Source organism: Chrysochloris asiatica, unplaced genomic scaffold (genome assembly GCF_000296735.1).
Source record: "Chrysochloris asiatica unplaced genomic scaffold, ChrAsi1.0 scaffold00075, whole genome shotgun sequence".
In the NCBI taxonomy this organism is placed as follows: domain Eukaryota; kingdom Metazoa; phylum Chordata; class Mammalia; order Afrosoricida; family Chrysochloridae; genus Chrysochloris; species Chrysochloris asiatica.
Window position 1 is genome coordinate 12,614,191 of NW_006408593.1, and position 14,629 is coordinate 12,628,819.

A 14,629-nucleotide genomic window follows, 5' to 3' on the forward strand; every position below is an offset into this window, starting at 1 on the left:
CATCATCCTTGGCCTGGGACCTTGGACTAACTTGCCCAAGGCTGGCAGGTAACCTTGCCTCTTCCCCCGCTTTTGTTTTCTTCTCATTTTTCAATCCACTTGATAACAGAGGATAAGGACTGCATTTCTGCCTTCATTCTTTCTCCTGGCAGACTAGAAAGCGTACCAACACTGGCAATCAGTCAGTTTACAGGACCTTGGCAGCCCAGGGCTTGAGTCAGAGGCTAAGGTTGATGAGCAAGTTTTAACGCCCAGAACCTGCTTCCTAAACACACATCATCCTCACAGAACGCTGGCCTCCAACCCAGCTTTCAGGGCTCTAAGCACTGGCTTCTTTCCCCCCTCAAATTAGTTGGTGCTTATTTCAGAGCCAAGCACAGCTACACTTTCTTAACATGTTGTTCTACTGTACTGAACTCATTTTCCCTTCAGGAAACACATACTTGGAGAGAGAGGAGACTGAACTGTGGTACCAGGGGCCTCCCAATGCTTTCATTCTTGAACACTAGCGTTGAACAAAAGGTGGGCTAGCAAAGTTCCTCTGAACTTTATGATTATCCAGAAAATTTCCCACCTTAATCCTGAACTTCTTAGTCCTGAAGAGTCCTTGTGACTGGCAGGAGCCTGTGGAGTTTATTCCAGAATGAAGTCTCAGTTCAGTCTCTGGTTCTTACACAGACTGCATGTGGAACAACTGTTAGTCTGTACCAAGACAGAGGCTGCATACCAGGCCAGAATCTCCTCCACTCCCCAGATCCACTAGCCCAGTGTGTGTACCCCAGTCGAGTTGCTGTCTGAGCGCCTCTGTAGCACTGCCGATCCCTGGGCACATGGGCAAGACAATGAAATGTTCCAGAAGCTCTCTGAAAGCCTGATGCTGATGGGAGGAAGCAAGTCATAGCCCAAACCTCAAGACAGGCTGAGATTTCTCTGCTCCTCGAGGAGCTAAGAGAAGGCCAGAGAGCTATGTTCCTTGTATTCCAAAAGACAGAAAGACAGCTCCAAGTGTGTGAGCCAGAAGGAGGCCGGGCTCCTGGAGCAGAAACCAGCCTTTCTCTAGGTAGGCTGACGACCCAGCCTGCTACAAGAAAGAACTGCTGTCACAACACTCCAAGATACAGAATATCTTGGGAGACAAGTATAGTTAATGCAAACTTTATTTACAGAAGACTCTTAAAATTAGTTGTGTCATGCCATGCATTCATACAGAATACAGTGACCCTTCAGGGCTGCAGGGAAAAGAACTCACAAACTCAAAGGAAAACTATTAAAGAGTTCCTAACAGTTAAAAGCTAGGAAAGATTAGGACAAGATTACAAATGAGAAATTAAAAACAGAAGAAAAAGGACAGGGAAACGAGTCTGAGTTGAGAGGTGAGCAGCTGTTTACAAGTCTGTACACTAGGCTAACAGACAGACAGTCTTAGAGAGGCGGGATGCTGACGGAGAGAAGCAGAGGATGTACAAATACTTGTGCCACAATGACTCCTCCCCCAGCTCCGCGGTATGATACATACAACCTGCTTGTGTACACTAGGCCTGCCGAGGCCACTTTAGACTAGGAGGACTTCTAGTTTAGTAAAGTAAAGCTGCAATGGGCCGGGGGCAGGGCAGCTTCATTTGCGGCTGCTCTTTATTCGCTCTAGTCTTTTCTTCAGGTCATCGATGTTGGCTGCAGAGGAGGGTGATGTGCTCATGGTCCCGGCAGAGTGAGTCTGCTTAGAATCCAGGTCTGAATGCTGGTGCTGCTCCCGGGACTCCCGGAGCTGAGAGAGTTTGCTGTGCAGCATGTCTGTGGAGGAGACGACTGGAGGAACTGTGGGTTTGGAGAGCAACGAGGTCAACGGAGGTCGGTCGTCTTGCTGTTGAGAGAAGAGACAGTAATTAGGCAGGTCAACAAGCAGTGCCAGAACAACATACATCAAGATTAAGCCACGTCTCTGTGTGCCCTCCCAGACCCACAGAGAAGAAAGGGCAGTACCTTTGTATTGTCTAGACCACATCGCTGCCGGAGGATTTTTAGCCTTTCCAGGTAGACAGATGGTCCTACCTCTTCTCCATTTGTGTTACCTAGTGAAGACACTGTACTTGTGGGGGCAGAGACACATGTGACCTCCATCTGTGGGGAGACACCTAGAAGAAAATACAAGAAGAATATTCAGATATACTCACTCTTCGCTCCAGACTGCTGGTGGATCTGCCACCCAAAGGAATAATTTAGCAGCTCCTGGGGCTTGAATAGCTCCACTGTACTTAAAGATGAAAGATTCACCAGGGGTTGATGGCAAAGAGTGTTGTTTTTTTTTCCCCAAAAGCTTATATTGTGAATTGAGTGATAGTTTAACATGGCAGAATATCAGTTTTGCACTCAACCAATCACACCTTGTTTCACTACAATGACTACAATCCCCTCTATGTGCCATCGGTTACCAGCATTTTCTTCTATTCCCTTTTTCTTTTTTTTGATGTACACAAAAACACACAGGAATATATAATCGTTTAAACAACCAAAGGCACATTTTGCAGACCAGTCCCCTGCCCACCAGCACACAACGTTTCTCTTTCCGTGAGTCTAGAGACCTCAGATACTCGATCTCTCCATCCCCTCTGTCTCCATCTCTGGTGTCGCTGCTTCTCTGGTTAGGATCCCAAATTCTACTCCCACTCTTCTCTCTTGCTGGTCCTAGGGTCCTCTGTTCCTGGTGTGTAAGGGTAACTACTCCCCCTCTTTTGTCATGCAACTTCCACCTTTATACTATAAGAATGATAACAATTACTCACTATTGAATCAAAAGAATCCTATCCCCATTTCTTTTAACCAGATCCATTTAGACAAGATGAAAACTATTCAGTGGGGATTCTACCTTCCCCCGCTTGAAAGGGGTTTGTCTTGCAGGGACTTGATGGCTTGCCTTGATGGCTCCTAGGCGAACAGCTTGCTTGTTCTTGTAATAGCCAATCAATCTGCTTTTATTTTAAACTGCTGCTCTTTCTTTCAAGAGGTATCTTCTGTTCCTCTAGCAGCTCCGGGTTGGTCTGCATGTCCTTTCAAGTAGGAATGCCCCACCTCAGAAGGTTTTATATAGGGTTCAGGATTCCATCTAAGGTTCTATACTCTACAAAAAGCCTATTTCACTGGGCAAGTTTTAGAACCCTTTTAGGTATTCCAATCAGTTAAAAGCTGAAGACAGGCTTACAAACTTTCTGTAATCATATTTCCTGATATTCCTTTCTATCCCACTCAAGTGTCTGTTTTACATAAGTAGACAGGGCAAACCAACATGCATAACACAATCAACCACTAATATCATTTCCCTTCTTTTACCCATTGAGATTATGATTCGATCCGTGTCTCTCCAAGGTTGAACATACATCCCTATTTACCTCTGTCCCATTTAGCCCATGCAAACCTTCCTATGTGTTCCCGTCTTCCTTGTTCTTCCATTCCCCCTCTCCCCAGTAAAGAGTGCTTCGACATACACTCAATAAGCTTAGCGGATACAGTGAGAACTGACACCGAAGGGCAGAGGGAAGCTGAGCTGTACATCTACACCTTGGGTTATACAGGGGGCGATTTTCTAAAATCCCAGGTCTCAGCCTTCTAACTTGGACAATCAAAACAATCCAAGCCACATCTGTAATGCCCCAGCTGAGGAATCTGAGGACTTAAAGTGTTTGAAAGAATGAATCTAAGTTTGGACCAGGTGACACACAGAGGAGAGCTTCAAATGAAATCTATGAAGGATGGAGGTGTTTACTGTTTTGGTGAAAGGAACTGCAATGTCTGTAACCTCCATACAAACTGCAGTATTCTGGAAGGACAGGGAAATCCCCAAAACCCATGCCTATATTTAATGTGCCTTCAGCCTCAGAAACCCTACACAGGGTCGCTGAGTCAGAACCAACTCGGCGGCATTTAATAACAACAACAACAACAACAACAACAACAATATGCCTAAATGTCAGAAAAGGAACAATCACAAAATGCAGGCATTTAAAATACCTAATCCCTCCATTCATAAGTCCTCTGGCCACTCACTGGGAGCTCTTGTATGATTACTGAAGGACTAGTGTTGTTCTGGTAGCGTAGTGGTTACGAATCGGGCTGCGAACCTTAAGGTCAGCGGTTCGAAACTACCAGCCGCTCCGCGGGAGAAAGATGAGGCTTTCTACTCCCGTAAAGATTTACACCCTCGGAAACCCTGTACAGGGTCGCTATGGGTCGGACCCGACTTGATGGCACTTAACAACAACAACAATCTGAAGTTAATGAAAATGAGTGACAGACGCTAAAGAGACAAGTCACTGGGAAAGAAATTCTTGTTTAGGAAACAGAAAAGTAAAACAAGAGATTCTAGGGAAAGAGGGATCCAACACTCTGGAGGGTGAGAAATGAACCTGCAACAAGAGAAGTTAGAATACTTGAAGGCATGACACCAACTCACTAATCAGTGAGATCACAAGCTGGTGTCGCAGAGGTCATGTTTAGGCTACAAATAGCAATCAAAGGCTGGACAGCACCAGAAATGACTTGGGGCCCCACCTTGATGAACCAAATCTCCTATGCCCATAGTTGGCATACTATTTAACATTCTACTCACCACACTTTAAGATGCTGAAGGCTTTGAAGAAGGTAAACTTAAGGGATCCACAGGACACAAAGATATGATGAAAAGAACAAGACTGAACTAGAGCTTCAGCCTGGCAGCTGCAAACCACAAGACCACGGGGGGCGGAGCAGCAGTCTGCACTGACCCACTGACCACAGGAAGCTTCTGCATTCGGGCTTTCTTCTCTGGTTTAAGACTCTGACAGGTACTTTCTGTCACTGAAATCTTCCAAGGTCTTTTGATTTCTCAATCAATCCTCTGAACAGTATTTCTCAGATTATGGCTTTGGTCACTGGGGTGATGAACATCTCAGCTTAATTTTAGGATAAACATTCATTTATACCACTCACCGAAAGCCTGCCAAGTTTGTGTACCACACCATGGATTTTACATTTTAGCATAAAGATCACACCACACAATCACCTACTCGTTAGTACATTATGTGGTACGGTACAGGTGCCAGTCTATGTGGAGTTGGGGGAGTAGACTGCAAGTTTGAAATATGGTCTCACTGAGATACTGGTATTTGAACGGCATGAAGAAGGAAAGGGAGCTAGCCATAAGGCTATCCCACGGAAGTGCTATCTCCACACAAGAAATGGTCACTGCAAAGGCCCTAAAAAGCCACATGCCTGGTATGTCCAGAACCAGCGCGAGGCAGTGAGACAAGAGTAGACTGAGAGTTGGGGAGAGGAGTAGGAGATGAGATCGTAGAGGTATCAGGAGGCTGCACAAAATAGGACCTCGTAGGGTCTTTGCTGAAAGAATCACCTGAGGGAAAGGGGAGTCTTAGGAAGATTTCTGAGAACAGTGGCTTTGATGTCATCTTCAGGGTGGCCAGGGTGGGAACACGGAGACCAGATAGGACAGGGCCGTAATTGATGGTGGGATAAGGTGGTCTCACAGCGGGTGGCAGCAGGGAAGGTGATGAGACGTGAAAGTGGATTCTGCACATAGTTTGGGGTACAGAAAAAAGGATTTCTTAAGAAGTTTGGGTCGGTGCCAAGTAGAAGAACAAAGTTGCTATCAACCGAGATGGAGAAGAATGCAAATGGAGCAGGTTTTCTAGAGGGGGTTGAGAGGGGCAGTGGAGAACAGAGTTTGTTCAGTTTTTGACATGTTAAGTTCATGGTGTCTACTGGAAACCCAGGAATCCTGGTGTGGTGCTGTGGGTTAATACATACGCCAGACTACAAAGCCATTTGAACTGTAAGGTCAGCGGTTCAAGCTCTCCAACTGCTCCCCGGAAACTAAATGGGCTTTCCTTTTCCCTCGTCTTCTTGAGAAATTTCAAGATACCACTGTTAAGTCATTTTGACGTAACTCAGGATTTAATTTTCGTCCTATTTCCTCTTCTGTCTGCTTGTTCCGCTCCACAATGCCCGTTCAGTTCTTTTTTCTAGTTGGAAACAGTTCAGGGCCATTTGGTTTTAATTGGAAACTGTCTCTTTAAATGTTTGAGGAGATCTATGTGCATGCGCAGTAGAACCCTCTGGGGTGGGGCTGGGGTGCCCACTAACTCAGGCACCCTTACAGTCACCAGAATGGAGGTGCACAGACAGCAAGGGACCAATGAACAGCTACCAAAAGAAAAGAATGTCCACACCTTTATCTCTGCGGTTCTGCCAGGTGTCTGTGGCCGCTCCGATCCTTCCCCCACGTGGTCTCACTCAAAATGGCGGCTCCTGGAGCAGCTGAGTGTCCTTGACTAGAAAGCAATAGATTTCTTGCTTCTGCCACAAATTCCCTCAGCTGTAAGCCTTCCAACCTTCTAAGTATTCCTTTACACGTGGTTCAGAGTTCTGGGACCATCCCCTGAGCCTGCTTGGTTGGGTATTCTGAGTTGTTGTTGGTGGAGCTCTTTAGTACACTGCCACTCGATCCGCCATCTTGTTTGTTCTCGTAAATTGCTACAATTTGATGAACCTGACCTATACTCAGACCGGTGGTTACTCTAAATACCAACAGAGAGGGAAGGAGTCTTTCCATCAAGGATCAATGCTATCCTGTCTGTACATAGGGTAGATAGGGATGGGAAACTTAGACATTGGCTATCTAAAATGTTGTCGTTGTTGCTGACCTAAAATGAGGGGGCAAGAAAGGCACGAAGTGACTGGCTTACAAGGTTTCAAGAGGGAGTTTATTCTAAGAGTATGGGGGGAAAGAAAGAGTCCCCACTGAATAGCTGTCCCCTTGTTCAGATGGGTCTGGTGAAAAGAGATGGGGATAAGATTCATATGATTCAATACTGAATAATTGTTATCATGACTAATTGCGACTGCCACACTTGTAAAGGTAGCAGTTTTGTAACAAAAACAGGGGAGTGGTTAATCTTAGAGTCCAGAAACAGAGGACCCTAGGACCATCATGAGAGAAGCGCACAAGCAGAGTGTGGGACCTTATCCAGAGAAGCAGCAGTGCCAGAGATGAAGGCAGAGATGGGGGCATGGAGAGGGGGGAGCGGCTGAGGATTCTAGATTCATGGACTAAGAAGAGAGGGACTGAGAGCTGGTGGCCAGGAGGCAGACTTGCGGAATGTTCCCTTTGGAGATGGAAATTAGTATACATGCCTGAGTAGGGTTTGTTTGATGTTTGTTTGTTTTCACAAAGCTAAAGTGAATGGTGGCATAGTGGTTACGAATCGGTTGTGAACCGCAAGGTCAGCAGTTCAAAACTACCAGCTGCTCTGCGCGAGAAAGATGAGGCTCTCTGCTTCCGTAAACGTATACAGCCTCGGAAACCCTATACAGGGTCGCTATGAGTCGGAACCGACTCCATGGCATATAACAACGACAAAGTGAATGGAGGGAAATGCTGTTAACTGATGGTGCATGGAGGGGATTATGGTCATTGTAGTGAAGCAAGGTGTATGATTTGTTGAGTGTGAGGCTGATGGTATGTCCTGTGGGCTTTCACTGGACCCACAATAGAAAACCTTAAATTAAAAAAACAAAAACGTGTTGGAATTCCTATCCTTAAGTCTTGTGTATGTAATCCCATTTGGGAAAATGTGTTTTCTTTATCATGTTAACAAGGCCATATAAGTGTGTCTTAAGGCAACCACTGTTGGAAATAAAAGATCAGGCACAGAAACAAACAAGAGTGAATGGGAGAAAAGACAAATGTCACATGGAGATGGCCAAGAGACATGGAGAATGTTACAGAAGCTGGGAAAAGCATTTTCCGTAGAGAAGACAGAGAGCCTTCTCCTAGAGCTGATAACCTGAATTTGTACTTCTAGCTTCCTAAACTGTGAGGAAGCAAATTTCTGTTTGATAAAGTCAGCCACTTGTGATATTTCAGTTATAGTTGTTATTGTTAAGCGCTGTCGTGTAGATTCTGACCCATAACGACCTACCACTAGGAAATTCAGACAGACCAAAAAGGAAGAGCCAGTAAATTAGGATTTAACTATGAGATTGTGGAGACAGCAGTGGATAGGGAAGTGAAGAAATCACCTGAAGGTCAGAGAATGACTACCTTTGTCCAGTACTGACAAGGAGCTAATTAAAGTGACAAAACTGACCACCACAGGAGGTGGCAATGTGAAAATCAACTGACACCTTGGCTTTGAAATTCATGGATATGAAGTTAAAGTAATTACACATTAAGTTCCTGAGCTTATTCCTCAGCTACTAGATGAGGGTATTGGCAGCTCGTGCCTGCCATGCAGGAGACATCCGAGATAGATTCTCAGTTGATGTACCTCGTGTGCAGCCTGCCTGTAAGTTTGTGTGTTGCTATGATACTGTACAGGCTACAAAGTAGCTTCCAAACTAAGATGGAACAGGAAGAAAGGTTTGGTGATCTGTTCCAAAATTCAGCCAATGAAAACCCTATGATTTCTAACTGTTGGGTCACAGGGATGGCACAGGACAGGGAGTGTTCTGTTCCACTGTGCAGAGGATTGCCATGAGTTAGAGATCAGCTAAGAGCATGCTGAAGAAACCAGACCTGTTGAAGTGGGAATATGGCCTTTGCCCTCCCTCTCCATCTCAATCATCCGAAGGCCCCGCTCCACGTAGTTCTGGAAGAATTGTGAGGAATTTTTTAGAAATGGCTCAATGTCAGCATCTGAATATTTCTTCTTATATTCATACAGCTCTGCTAGGCCCTGGAAGACAAAAAATAAAAAGGAAGGGGTGGAGATGGATGTTAAGTAGTGACCCTTTTGCACAAAGCAGTCCCACCCTGACTTAACTCCTCCTCTCACCTCTTTAGTGTTCTCTTTAGAGCCAATCTTCTTAAAAATCTCTGCTAAGAAGTCATTCACTTTGGCCTTTGATGATTTTTCATCCTGAAACATTGAAAGACACAAGGACTGTTTAGACTTGAATGATTGGTTGGGTATGAACTAGAAATGTCCCCAAATCTGGACCTGGTTAGTATGCTCCTGCAGATAACAGAAGCACAGGCACAGCTAGGTTCCTGAATGTCTCCAGTCTCACGTTTCCCACTACATTGGCTGAACAAGGACTCGGCCACTTCTTCCCAATTAAACAGAACAAACAATAGTGCCTGAGGCACATCCAAACAGTTCCTGGGAACCAAGGAGTACATGGCTATGATTAGTTTATATGAAAACAATTCAAGTCAGAAATGGTTATAGCAGTCCACCAGGAGAAGGATGGTCCTTGAATCTTCACCTTAGTCTCAAAGAAAACACTGGTTCCAGCTGGCTTATACCTTAGATCACTTCCAGTACAACCTCATTTCCCGCCGTCTAACAGTCAGGACACTCACTATTCGAGATGCACCCTTTTCTGTCTCCTTATCAGACTTGCTCCCAGTCTGGTCCATACTGTGTTTCATCATCCGGCAGAGGTGGGCCTCCAGCTCAGACTCGTTCTTGTTGTCAATCATTGTTAGGTGGTCTAGGATCTGAGGGAGAAGCATGCACATTCAAATGGGGGTCATGCCATGTCCATGATGTTCTCTCATGCTTGCTCAGGGATCAGCTTCTGTTCTTGCTCACCTTGGGTCCTTTTAATTTGCATAAGGTATGCAGCAAGGTCTTTAGGGTCCTTATGGGAAATTCACTTTTGCATTGCTTTAGTTTCTCTTTGGGGAAGACCTTCATGAAAATGTGGATATCTAGAAGAATTCTGTCCAGGTTAATGCTGTTGATGTTATCAGGTAATAGTCTAACCATTCTCCAGAGACACTATTGAAAAATGAAAGCCATGTTTAGAAGGAGTGACTGTACAATCAGTATAATTACTGTCAGAGCTCTAGGACTACTTCTAGAAGACTGTCAGCAATAGAAATGTAGAGCCTCATGTCTTTCAAGTTTAGGTGCTAAATGAGTTCATCCATGTCACCAGCTGATGTGACAAGTTATCATCTACACTCACTCTTGCTCCTACTCCTCCCACTCACTTGATCCTTCCCCCTCCAGAGATAAGGGTTTTAAGTGATTGTGAAAATGTGGAGCTTCTGTCTTGGGTGCTTGGCACCTAAAGAAGATTGCTTAAGCAAACCTAACCTATAAGAAGACAAAACATCTTGTACTTATATAGTGTATAACAGTATTACAATGTCATATTGCTGTTGTGTGCCATCACGTCGATTCCAACTTACAGCAACCCTCTATGACTGAGTCTAACTGCCCCATAGGGTAATCACATTGGGAGCATATCATTAGGTGGTTTTCTCCTGTGGAGCCTGCTGGTGGGTTCAAGCTGGTGGCCTTTTGGTTAGCAGCTGAGTGCTTAATCATGTCCAGGCTCCTTTGACAGTGTCATAGATATGTTCAGCTGGAGCCCTCCGTCACAGAAACCATTACACCCATCTTTTTAACTACACAGAAATGACATCTGTCTCAAAACAAAGTCATTAACTTCTAAGGTTGGGTTTCAAAATTCTTGCTTTTTGACCCTAGAAGAATTGACAATATATTTACAAAAGGACTCTTCCTTTTCGCCTTTAGGTCCAGTATCAGTCAGGAATTGTTGGGCATGAAATGAAGAAAGGGAAAACTGAAGCCCAACTATTCTCCCAGTGGTCTTGGTTGAGTTGTGAACTTCAGCTCTAACATCTTTCCCCCCACACTTGAACAAAGTGACTGCATCTTTGAAAGAAAAGAGATCAAATCATTTCAACTTCACCTTCATAACAAGTTCTGAGAATTTGGGAGAACTGGCTGTTGCTAGCAGACTGTCTTGGAGCAAAACAAGTAGGGCACTGGAAAAAAACACCAAAATAACCGACACAACAGCGTAAGTTTCAAACCGGCATGACACCAAAAATTAGCATTTGAAGGTAATTAAAAATTTACAGTATTATAAAAAAAAAACAAACCAACTACATGATATTGGATGGCTTTTGTCTCAGGTTGGAATGAATACCTCTGGTCCATAAGGAAAAGAAGAGTAATAAATTAAATGTACAGTTACACCTGATCCAGTGACTTTCTGGTTTTTAGGTGTAGACAAAAAAGATGCTCTTCCAGACTATAATGCTGAGAACAGATTTACCTCAGGATGTTAGTCTGGTCTGATTTCTCCAGAACCTTCACCACCAAGAGGTTCACAGAGCGGATCACCTGTTGTCCTTCCTCTAGATCTTCAATTCGAGAATCCAGCATTAAGGTGATGAGGCCGTGCATCAGGTCCTTCAGGACTCCCGTGGAAGCCTCCCGGGCTAGGCCCTCTATCTGAAACAGCTACCCAGGGCACAGCTATGTTAGGACGGACAACACTCAACACGAACACATGGAGCTTGGAAGAGAAATGGAGGTGGCATGTTCTTCTTAAAATAATTTACCGATTGTTATCGAACTATGTACAGCAGAACACATACCAATTCAACAGTTTCCATATGCTTAATTCAGTGAGATTGATTCATTCAATTTGCACAATCATTCTCACCCTCTTTTTCTGATTCTTTCCCCTCCATTAATATAAACTCACTGCTCCCTAAGTTTTCTACTTAATCTTTCAAGGTGCTGTTGTTACTTATGGGTGACATGCTTTAATAAACATTCAACCATATTATGTTTTTTAATATCAGAGAACTGAGAAAAAATGAAAATCAAAACATTTCTCTAAAGCCTCCACTAGTAACCAAAATTAACTGATGCATTTCTTGGTTCATAAAATATTTCTAATATAAGCACACTTATCTGTGCAAAAGCAGCCAGGACCCACCAGGTCTGATGCAGAAATTGGCAGCAAGCAGAATTCTAGGTAAAGCATTCTGCTTTATGTCCTAACAATAAAGCAAGTTGGAGTTCAACAGCCAATGGTCAGTGGCTCACTATTCCACACATGTCAACATCTACCAGCAGACACAGGCTCACTGGAACATCTGCACTAACTTGGACTTTAGTACTTGGGTGGGATGAAGGACTGTTAACTCAGTCTGCAGAGGTGTCCTTACCGAAATCATGTTGCCAATGATACAGCTATACAACTTGATGATCTCATCCTTCTCCAATTTCTCATCTGCCATGTGTGTGTTGTAGATGAGTCTTAGCTGCATGAACGTGGCTATCAGAAACTGATCAATATGACCAGACATAGCTTCGGCCTTGTCTTCCTGTCTCAGGACCTCATCAATCTGATAACAAAAAAATCCAAGCTGTATTTTCCAAACTTCGTATTTCTAAGTAGCATAAGATACTGCAAGGAACTTCTTTAAGAATATTTATAGGCATAGCTCTTCTAATATATTAGTTGGAAAAAACCCTAGTCACTTGCATATAAATAACTAGTCTTTTGGGATTCAATCTTTTAACAGAAACGTATTGAGCAATAGACTTTCAGGTGAATTAGCCCCGGGTCCCATTTTAGTAAACCTTATGCTCAATGTTTAATGTGTCACAGTCACAGTACCTTTACACCCAGTATCTTATTTGATCATCTCAACAGCTCTGCAAGGTGGACACAACTGATAGTAAGATCTCCGTTTATTAGATGAGAAAAAGTGAAGTTCAGAAAGATTAGACTACTGAGTCCAAGTCAAAATTCAGATAAACCATATCCTGGTTCAGTGCTTTTTTGGTTCAGTATATAGATTTTCATTAATGATAACATAGTACTATGGAGAAACACAAATCTTCATCATAACAAAAAAAATAGTTTTTAGAATTATATAAACAAAGCCCTGAGAAAACCATGATCAACAGACAGCAACCATCCTTTCATATGGGCAGGTTTGCCACAATGGGCACCACAGTTCACACTAGTCCATGTTCCAGCAGGCAGCGTTTTAGACAGGGCAATATGGATTTGTGAAAGTCAGAGGTCCTTTCATTGATCTCTTTATGCATGTAGCATAAGCACACATACACACTTTCATATAACAGGGTCCATTTAATATTGCTGTTTCAACAGGATGACATAAATTTGTTTTATTGGGGTGTTTGCTCCTCATGGAGCCCTGGTAGTATACTGGGTAAATACTCAATTGCTAATCAGCAGCTGGTGGTTCAAACTCATCAGCTCTCTGTGGAAGAAAGATGTGGCAGTCCGCTTATGAGAAGCTTTATAGCCTTGGAAACCCTAGAGGGCAGTTTTTATTCTTTACTGTGCATTGACACTCATGGAAGTAGCAGTCAAGAAATCAAACGACATATTGCACTGGGCAAATCTGCTGCACAAGACCTTTTTAAAGTATTGAAGAGCAGAGATGTCAGCTTGAGGACTAAGGTGCACCTGACCCAAGCCATGGTATTTTCAATAACCTCATATGCATGCAAAAGCTGGACAATGAATAAGGAAGACCGTAGAAGAACTGATGCTTTTGAGTTCTGGTGTTGGAAAAGAATATTGAAAATGCCATGGGCTGCCAAAAGATGTGTTTTGGAAGAAGTGCAGCCAGAGTGCTCCTTGGAGGCCAGGATGGTCTACCCTCATCTCTCATACTTTGGACATATTGTCAGGAGGGACCAGTCACTGGAGAAGGATATCATGTTTGGTAGGGTGGAGGGTCAGAGAAAAACAGGAAGACCCCCAGTGAGATGAATTGGCAATATGGCAGCATCAATGGGCTCAAGCATGGCAACAATTATGAGGCTGGCCCAGGACCCTGTTGTACATAGGGTTGCTATGAGTTGGTACCAACTTGATGGCATCTAACAACAACAACTATGGATTGGAATTGACTCAATAGAAATGGGTTGTGGGGTTTTTTTAAGTGGCTTTCACCCCACCTTTTTCCAAGACAACTAACAAAAGCAACTTGAATATATTCTTTCATAACCATAGAACCAGAACCATATATATATACATAACATAGGCTTGTTGTTGTTAAGTGCTGTTGAGTCAGTTCTGATTAATAGTGACCCTGTATAGGGTGTTTCCAAGGAGCAGCTGATGGGTTTGAACTGTCTACCTGTGACTATCAGTCTAGTGCTTACCCTGGAGTGCCACACCAGGATTCCAATATAGGCTTAACACATAGGTAATGCATGCACGTACCAAGATTTATTCAATCATTCCCTTACTGATGAACTTTCAGTGTATTTCTAGTTTGTTTTTTATTCACTACAAATAATGTTACAATACTTTATTGATATATTACAATATATATATCTGTGTCTATGCATATATATGTATATGTATGTATATATACTTGCTAAAAGCGAAGAAGACTTAAAACACTTATTGATGAAGATTAAAGACCATAGCCTTCAGTTGTCTCAATATAAAGAAAATAATATCTTCATAACTGGACCAATAAATAGCATCATGATAAGCAGAAAATATTTATGATATCATGGATTTCATTTTATTTTAATGTACAATCACAGAAACAGCAGTCAAGAATTCAAATTATGTACTGCACTGGACAAATCTGCTGCAAAAAACCTCTTTAGAATGTCAATAAATGCAAAGGTGTTAGTTTGAGTACTAAGGTGCACCTGACTCAAGACACGGTATTTTCAAACGCCTCATATGCATGTGAAAGCTGGACAATAAGGAAGAATGAAGAACTGATGCCTTTGAATTACGGTGCTGGCAAAATAAACCATGGAATGCCACAAGAACATATAATTTTGTGTTGGAAGATTTAGAA

The 14,629-nt window shown here is 43.2% G+C and overlaps 1 protein-coding gene across 2 annotated transcripts in view; it reads right to left on the minus strand.

The window, feature by feature from the left end:
• Positions 1–1,135: 1,135 nt before the first annotated feature.
• Positions 1,136–14,629, minus strand: part of CKAP5 (cytoskeleton associated protein 5) — a 114,387-nt gene continuing 100,893 nt past the window's right edge. The window contains exons 36-44 of one of the 2 annotated variants that reach the window (XM_006865065.1): positions 11,990–12,169; positions 11,086–11,273; positions 10,717–10,792; positions 9,585–9,773; positions 9,353–9,490; positions 8,823–8,906; positions 8,564–8,723; positions 1,981–2,132; positions 1,136–1,861 (exon numbers count right to left, since the gene is read on the minus strand). In XM_006865065.1, the coding sequence (XP_006865127.1) occupies positions 1,616–1,861; positions 1,981–2,132; positions 8,564–8,723; positions 8,823–8,906; positions 9,353–9,490; positions 9,585–9,773; positions 10,717–10,792; positions 11,086–11,273; positions 11,990–12,169 (1,413 nt within the window). In that variant the 3' untranslated portion in view covers positions 1,136–1,615. The remainder of the gene's footprint in view (positions 1,862–1,980; positions 2,133–8,563; positions 8,724–8,822; positions 8,907–9,352; positions 9,491–9,584; positions 9,774–10,716; positions 10,793–11,085; positions 11,274–11,989; positions 12,170–14,629) is intronic. The other variant, XM_006865066.1, reaches the window with a different exon arrangement.